Source organism: Apaloderma vittatum, unplaced genomic scaffold, assembly GCF_000703405.1.
Source record: "Apaloderma vittatum isolate BGI_N311 unplaced genomic scaffold, ASM70340v1 scaffold15723, whole genome shotgun sequence".
Classification (NCBI taxonomy): domain Eukaryota; kingdom Metazoa; phylum Chordata; class Aves; order Trogoniformes; family Trogonidae; genus Apaloderma; species Apaloderma vittatum.
In genome coordinates, this window is record NW_009706523.1 from 19,316 (window position 1) to 28,051 (window position 8,736).

At 37.1% G+C, this 8,736-nt stretch overlaps 1 protein-coding gene across 1 annotated transcript in view; it reads right to left on the reverse strand.

Moving 5' to 3' along the window:
• The window catches only part of LOC104271226 (probable G-protein coupled receptor 133), a gene marked incomplete at its 3' end in the record, with an annotated part of 28,858 nt that overhangs the window by 9,388 nt on the left and 10,734 nt on the right, over positions 1-8,736 (reverse strand). Inside the window, exons 5-8 of the mRNA XM_009865833.1 lie at positions 5,839-6,018; positions 4,395-4,649; positions 1,672-1,736; positions 767-922 (exon numbers count right to left, since the gene is read on the reverse strand). Of these exons, the coding sequence (XP_009864135.1) occupies positions 767-922; positions 1,672-1,736; positions 4,395-4,649; positions 5,839-6,018 (656 nt within the window). The remainder of the gene's footprint in view (positions 1-766; positions 923-1,671; positions 1,737-4,394; positions 4,650-5,838; positions 6,019-8,736) is intronic.

Consider the following 8,736-nt stretch of genomic DNA (forward strand, 5'->3'; position numbering starts at 1 on the left):
GAATTAAGCACCCATCATTTTTACAGAAGGCTAACTTCATGTTAGCAGAACACGACTCCTCGTCCTCAGCTCACACTGCAGAAAATACCTTTTGTTTTTTCGTTCTTTCCTTCCTTTGTGGATTGGTTTAAACAAAAATAAATTACTCAGTTAAGCTTTGAACATAATCTTTCCATGAATCAGTTTCAGTGGAGATTTGCGACATGTCTGCACAGGAGTCCTGGAATCCAGCGCAAGATAAAGCTGTTAACTGACAAAAGTGAAGGGCACATCCCAAAGAGGTCCCTCCTGGAGCTGGCACAGTCCTGTAGGAGTAAATTACAGCTCTGCAAAGGAGAGGCCAGAGGAGAGGCACGACTTGCCCTCTGCCTACTCTGCTGCACTTCAGATCAGCTGGGCTGTGCAGAGAAATGCTAATTTTTTCCCCAGAATTATATATTCTTTATTGGATACAGTTGTAGCTGAAAAAAAAAAAATCTATTTTCTCCTGCTCTATTTCCTGCTCAACTAAGCAATTATTTTTGATGTGTTCACGGTTGCAAGTATTTATAATTTATGCATTAAATAATATCCCCAAGAAATGAGATCTTTAAACTCTTTTCTCTGGTCGAAGCTCACCTTCCACTTCTCCCTAAAATAGCTACTGCATTTTTTCATACGAATTTTCTGCAATCAGCAAAACCTTTCAAAGCTGCATTCCATATTCCAGCTTCTGGAGAAATTTCAGGGTCATCTGGCTCCACACACAGATGTAAAAGACACCCACCTCTGTCAGGCTTAGAGCAGTATTTTCTGACAAGGATTTGTGGGGTAAGCTGAAGGACACGTTCTCCAGGTAGCCCAGCATGGTGTCGGGGGAGTGGAAGTTCCCTCTCTCCTCGGTCAGATTCGTGATGATGGGTTGATAGGCGTTCGGAGAGAGCTACGGGAGGGATACAACTCGTCAGAAAGTCATTATTTATTGTGCTAGCTCAGAAGGGAGTTCGAGGCCCAGCAGACTGCTGGGGCTACGCATTGGAGGCTACATAACACAAGGGAAAGGAAAGCGCACAGACAGACAGACACGATGAACAGAACCTACAGGCACAGTTTGGGTTTTTCATTCGCAATTCAGGTCCTATCTGCCACAGCTTCCTGAAAGCCTCTGAATAAGAAGAAAACTAACAGACCTTTCACACTGCAGATGGCAAGAAAGTGAAAATACACTGCAAAAGCAGCTATAACTGCACATAGGCTGATGACAGGTAATCACGTGTATTCTGCATATGAAAAATTAAATTTTAATCCTTTCATTGTGCATCTACTAAACAGATGAAAGCTAATTTTGTTATTGCGGTTGGATTTTTTTTTTCTAATTTTAAAAGAAACGAGAGGAAAATATAGTAAAAAGGTTTTGAATGCTTTGTATCTTCGAAGTCTGTTTAAATACTTCCGAAATTTCTACTTTTTTCCCTTTTTTAATACAGAAAATATTTTTATTTAAAAATTAATTCCCTTTATCTGTCCTACATACAGAGTTCTGTAGTTCTCCCTATACATATCTTAGAGTGTTTATAACTGCAGCACTAAACTAAGCGCCATTAATGAAAATCATGAAGCCAGGAGGGTCTGTAACTCCAATATATACACATTTTGACACCATAGAAAAAGAGTTACGAGGACTGTTCCTACCGCAGGTTTTGTAGTGGTTGTCATCACAGACCACGGAATCGTTGAAGAGAGCAAAACTTGCACACCTGAGGAATACAAATACACACACAAATGAGAGCATTAACAAATCTGATAATCCCATTGCAGTTGAACCACTTCTAAATGAAAGTAACATCTTTGTTGCTCTGTGTGTTTTACTTATTTGCAGCACCGTAGCTACAGGGGCTTGTCTAAAGCATCTCATTTACAGATTCTCTCATCAATCTTATTTTGTCCTCTTGACATTGATGAGCCTTGATATTTAGTCTAAGCCTTAAACTTAAACTTTTGTTTGCAAATAAGAAATATTCCTTCTCTAGATCTTCTCCCTACATTTATGTGAAGAACTTGGGGAAAAGTAAAGAGAAAGAAATCCTATGCCTTATCAGAAATAAATAATTATCTGTAAGTGCTTCTGAGAATTTCTTATATAATGCTTTTTTTCTGTATATGTAATAAACTGGGACTGGGAACATACAGACACTGGAAAAAATGAGACTCCAGTCTCAGCTACAGTCTCCAACAGCTAATGTTTACTTGTGTCTTGAGTGTGAATTGCTTGAGTGCCAAATCACACCTGTGATGTTCATAAACACCTTTCCACACTACAGAAATAATTGAACCAAAAATATATAATAAAATAACTTAAGGGGGGAAAAAAAGAAATATTCAAAGCCAATGGAAATACTTTTGCTGCTTGCAACAAAACTAAGGCAGCCTCAAATAAAAGAACATTGGTAGAAATAGTGGTATGCTAAAGCTGTTGGGGCATGTCTGGTTTGCAAAAATCATTCAACAGGGGTGAAGGAGTCAAAAAAAACCCCTAGATTAGTAGTTTGAGCATATAATAATGTCTCTATTGAGCATATAATAATGTCTCTATTATATCTTTGTAAGTTGATTTCAAGCAATAGTGAATTTGCTAGTAACCAGACAGACTTTCCTAATACATGTCACCCACTAGAACCACATGCATTGAAAATTACCATATAAGTATGTCGTAAATGATTTGTCGAGAGGGAAAGAAATAAACTCAATCTTGGATGGTTTCCAATTGCTCCATTTAAAAAATATTGATTCCTTTCCGTGAAAAAGGATTTATTGGCCATTTGTGATAGAGAAATAACATTTTCTTCTAATCTACGTCTTGCCAAGAATTTATATTTGCAGGAGTGTGGTATTTCAGCAGAATCAAACAGTAGTTGCATATATAGGACATGTTTTTCTCATGGATGCAATAGGAATATCAATTATTCATTCTATTAAAAACCATACTGTCCTAACAATTTTCTTACTGCAAACCATGTTAGCTCAGCTTCAACCCTGCTTTAAGCCCTCTAAAGTCAATAGATAGATACCAAGAATAACTTCTGTTTACTATATTGAATAGTATTGTAATATCTATTGCTTCCTTTGAGAGTGCTCCAACTTTATCCATCAAATTGACAATTTTATAAAATCTGATCAGCCTACTACTTTGAGGGAAAAAGCAAAAAATTCAATGTTCCATATTTCTCACATGCTACAAATCACCTGAGCACTTTAAAAAATATTGGCTTGAAATTCTTCACACTTGCAGAAATATATACACCTGTCATCCCTTTACATTTTAATTCCTAAGCCCCTAGAAAATACAGATAAATCAGAAATTTTGAAGACTTTCATGTGAAGGTTTTAAAATAAAAAACTTGAGTGCAATCGCCATTATTTGTGCGGCAAAGCAAATAGATTGCTTCATTATATACCAGGTGGAGGATTTTCTTATGTGTCTTTAATTCTACAGAAACTAGTTTATATTTTCCTGAAATACATTTTGGATATATTTGATTGCTGTAATCAAATCTGGAAGTCACAAACACATACATTCGCATTTCCAGGAAAGCATCAAAAAGTCTGTGTTATTCAAAGAGCTTCTGCTGTGAAAATGGTTCCCATGGATTTAAAAGCACAGGAGTTGCGGGTGTAACTGATTTAGCTCTCAGTAACCTGGTAAGGATAAATGAAAGCAGGGAAACTGCCAGCAGAGCCAAGTGTTCCAGATGCCCCATAGCTTTGTTCCCAAGATGGATGTTTTCTAATTGCTACTCCAACACAAGCACTTAGTAGCAACAGCCTTTCTTGCAGTGAAGTTTGTTATAAAGATCCATAGAACAACTAACAGGGTTTACTGTCCAGCCTTCAAAGTCTTTGTTCCAATCCTCATTCGCTGCCTTTTATATTACATCTCAGCTGCTCTCTTTCTGTTTAGTGCACAAGCATACATGAGTTAATAGGTCCTTATCACTCCAGGAACTGGAGAGATAACCATTATTATCCACATCTGCTGGAATACACCGAGTGACTTGACACTGCATTACACAACAACCAGATTGCAAATCAGAAACCCGGAGCCAGTCTTTCTTAACACTGTTCTGCCTCTAACAATCGTTTCCCTTCTCTTGATCCTAAGGGATCTAACAATGGCTGGATACTTCAGGCCTTGGTAATTTTTTATGACTTTTGAAGGAGCTACAACCCAGAATGAAAATACTGCACATACAAAGACAGCTGAGCATTTCAGTGACATTCATACCTGACCTTTTCTGCTTCTAAAAATTACATTCAATATCTGAAAGATGTAAAACAAATGCAAAACCTACACACTAAACATTTTTAAGCCAACTTCTTTACAGAAGGTGAATTATGACAGCAATGCACGTACTCACCAATCGCAGCTGTAAAGTACTGCTCAATCTCATTGGGGGTGAGTGCCCTTTCCCATATAATGAATTCATCAAATGCCCCATTCACATAGCGCTTGGTTTGATCCCCCTCTGTCCCAGTCAGTAGATTTGCACTGGGGTCTCCATAATCATAGAAAACTTTCCCATCTGGATCAGTTGTGTTTAGAGTTCCGTTGACATAGACTTTCAGTCCTTCTCTCGATTTCCAAGTAAAGAGGATATGAGTCCAATAAGGCCCTGCAAAACATTAAAAGTCACAGCAAAATCCATGAATCAATTCCGTTTAGAGTCTTTCCTGTTCAGTATGGTTTTGCTGACTTTGTGCAATGCTATAAAGCTGTATAGGAAGTGCTAAGAGTGAATTATGGAATGCTGATGTCATGTATATTAATCTTTATACTCAGGGGGAAGCCCATGCTTTGGCAGAATGCCTGTTACTTTTGTCTGAACTCTTACTTGGGCTTACTGCAGTTTCATAAATTACACTTGCTAAGTACTATTGGCCAAGATTTGAAGTCTCTTCAATACTGTCTCAAAACTCAGTTCATCAAGAACTGCATAGACTGCAAAAACCAGAGAACAAGCAAATAGACTAATTTAAAGTTGCCACAGTTTCTTTGTTACACTTGGAGGCTAAAAACATAATATTAATTTTCAGCTGTATTGGATAAGCCATAAACCTGTGAATTATTCTTACCATTTAGCAGCTTTTCTCTTAAAATAAGATTTCTAAACCGATTTATTAAACTTTATAAAACTCTGCTACCACGAGGTGAGAAAGGCCTATTTTACCAATGTACAGGTAGTCAAATTAAGGCAAAAAAAAGATTTAGTGATTGTCACTGGCACTAGTAGAAGACCAAAATTTGTTCCAGTCACTAGGTAATACTGCTCTTCAACATTAGACAGATAGAAGTACTGAGATATGTGACATACTGGAATGTTTATTAATGCTATGCCACAGCATACAAAACTTGACACTCAGCAGATAATAAAATTACCAAAGCACCTGAGATAGTTACTAAACAAAAATCCTAATTTAGGAGGCAGCAGAGGACAGCACATGCATCCAGTTTTAGAATACACAGAGACTATAATACACCTACTCCAATTAACTCTATTCTTCACTCATGTTTCCATCCACTCATTAATCTGTAGATTTCAATAAGAATTCCACTTCAGAAACAACTGGAAGTTGAATCTGAGTACTGTTACTCAATGGCAAATATTCTATAATACAGTATCACAGGGTTTTAAGTTCATAGTTTATTTCTCTCTCTGCACTTCAAGAGAATTCGTAACCACAGATCTCAATAGCTGTTTTTTTATATCCACTGCTCTTTCCTGAAGTTGTGCTCTTACCACTACATCTCTCTGCAAGAATAAAGTAAAATATACCAAATAATAATAAATATATACACTTTACCTGGTGGACTAAAGCTTGCTTTCCACTTCATCATGGCACTTCCACGGGTGTAGAATTCCACTGAGCCCTCACCTTCATTGGAACAGATTTTGAAACCACTAGAAATTACTTGTCCACCAGAGGCAGGGAGATGCTTAGCTTGCTGATCTTGCGTCTTCCAGAAAAAGGAAAATGTTACACCTGATGAAAACAATTTAGAGGAGATTTTAGTGAAAAAAAATAAAAAAAAAAAAACCAAAAAGCAAACAAATGCAATTAAAAATTTTCAGTACTGTAAAATGCAGAGGGGGGGAATACTTTTGAGGACAGATCATCTGTTAGCATAAACAAGGATAGCATTTTAAAATCAACAATGCTTTAATAGCTTAAACCAAATAAACATCTATTCCTTGGTTTCACATCACATGCACGTACTCAGGATGCAGCAGCAGTCGTTGCTTCCCAAGTAGGTTCTATCCATTAAAATTAAACTTCTTTGAGCACCCAAAGCAACAAAGTCTTCTTTTCCTTACAAGTCTGTGCTTCCATTCCCTTTGCCTTATCTCTCCAGTCTCCTTACCCTTCTCACCCTGCGATGATACCCCCTTTTCCTCCTCAGATATTTGCTTATTTCAGAATACAAGTTTCTCTCATTTTTCCACATCCTCCACCAGCATCTACTCTTCTTTTGATGTTGACTAAATACCAGCAGAGCCAGAAATAGCACATCGACTCCTTCCAAGCTGCCGGCTTCCAGTGGCTGCCAGCATACCCATGCTTATTGAGCAGCATCCCTTGTAATGACACTTTCACTTTTCTAAGCACGTTATTACCTGTGTTTTCATGCTTCAGTGCTCTAATAATTGTCGAAAACAAAGCACCAATACAAAGGAAAGGCATAGGAACATATGCAGAGCAACAGTCAAAATTCTGAGGTTCTCAGATACAGAAAAACAAAAAAATCAAAGAATTCTGCCCAAAATTCAAGTGCAATCTTGCAAGCGCACAATTGATTAACTTGGTCCACAAATAATCCTGTTCAATTCACAGCAAATTTTACAAATACACTGCAAAATTGAGGAGCTCTTCAGATTGCACATTACTGAAGAAATATGGAAGTGCTAATCAGTTATCACCGGCCTCCTAAAAATCAATCAGTATACAAACATCAACCTCAGTTTGCTAGATCTTGAGGGATATGGGTTTAAAACCGTAAGTGCTGTGAACTCCCAAATGAAGTTTTAAGCAAGTTGCAATTCCTTCATCAGCAGAGAAGCCCAAGTTCATATTTCAGCTGCTTTACAACAGTGGTAACAGGCTGAAACACTGATTCAACCCTCTTTCCAGAAAGCCACGCGTTTCCCTTGTATCTGCACGCCATCCCTCAGCACCCTAGTGAAAGAGCCACCAGGGCTGGCCGGGTTAATTTACCGCTGCTTTTAATGCGATGGCTCTGTCGAAGTGTCAATCTGTTTCCAGTGCTTCACCACACTTCTGAAAGGTATGGAAGCGCTGTTACTCCTTTACAGGAATTCAACTTCACATACGTCAACTAAATCTAACTTCTCCTACCATTTTCAAACGGTCTCTGGCATTTAACTGTTGGACTCAATCATCTTAAGGTCTTTTCCAACCTAAACGATTCTATGATCTTTCACAAATGTTTGTTTCAACGGAAAATGCCACTTTAAAAAGCTCAAAACGACTTACAAAAACATTGTTTAAAATTTACTTGAGAAAGAAGGCAGGCAGGGGAAGAACATTTCAACATCTTAAAAACAAGACTTTGTTTTCTCAAGTCAAAATAACAGCTTTGAAATGTTATTAAATTTAGCCTAGCAAAAATAATGGGATTTTTGTTTCATAGGTTGCAATATTTCACCTGATAAGATCCCAAGATTGTTTCAGAAAGCATTGCCTGCTTAAGTCTATTTAACACATGTTTCACAAATGCAACCAACTAACATCAAGGGATGTTTAAGCAACAGCAGGCTTGAATAAGATTACATCTTATTATCACAGGTTTTATTTGATTCAGAGAAAAACAATAGGCACCCTCTTTTGATAAAGGCTTTTTCCTTTTTTTCCCCCCATACCTTTAGTATTTACTGTTCACATGATTTTATGCGCTGACCATTTCAGTGGTTTATGTTTTTCATGTGAGATATTGGGAGTGCTCTAGTTCTACCAAAATATTTTTTCTGATTATTATGTTATACTATAGATGTAGAAATAATATAGTTTACTGATGATTTTTGTTTCCCAGTGGTGTGAGAAAAAGTACAAAAAGATAGAGCATATCTCACAAAACATACCTAGAGTAGGATACTGAATTACCTTTTCTAATACCCCCAGGTAACAGCTGTGTACTATCTGCTCTTTGAGTTTCTGCTACTTAAACACTTCATACATGGCTCTTGATTTAGCAGCTCAAAAAAAAAAAAAAAAAAAAAATCCCATTTCAAGTAATGCTACCAATTTGAAGAATGGCCTAAATCAATAAAAAGCAAGAAAATTCAGTGTTAACAATATCGATGGAGCTTTAGGACTGGTGGAGTTTATGTGTAGAAAGCCACCGTTTTCCATTCACCCTTCCATTTGCACCAAATTTTAAATCTCAAGTGTGTTTTACACTAGTGACCAGTTGTATGTTTGGTTTGGTAGTCATATACAGTTTTAATTACCTTCTGTAATCAACATACTGTCAAATCTGTGCTTTCCTTTTCCACCTATCATTTTGTGACCCTAGCCCAAGAAGAAGAAAGGGAAAAGAAATAGAATGACAAGATTTAAGCATCTGCAAGGATTAGTGGATTCCAAGACATCAGAGATTAAAAAATTTTGTTCTCTCCAAAGATAAATCTAAAAAAAAAAATCCAGGAAAAAACTCACAAAACAAGACAAAGAAATACCCCATTC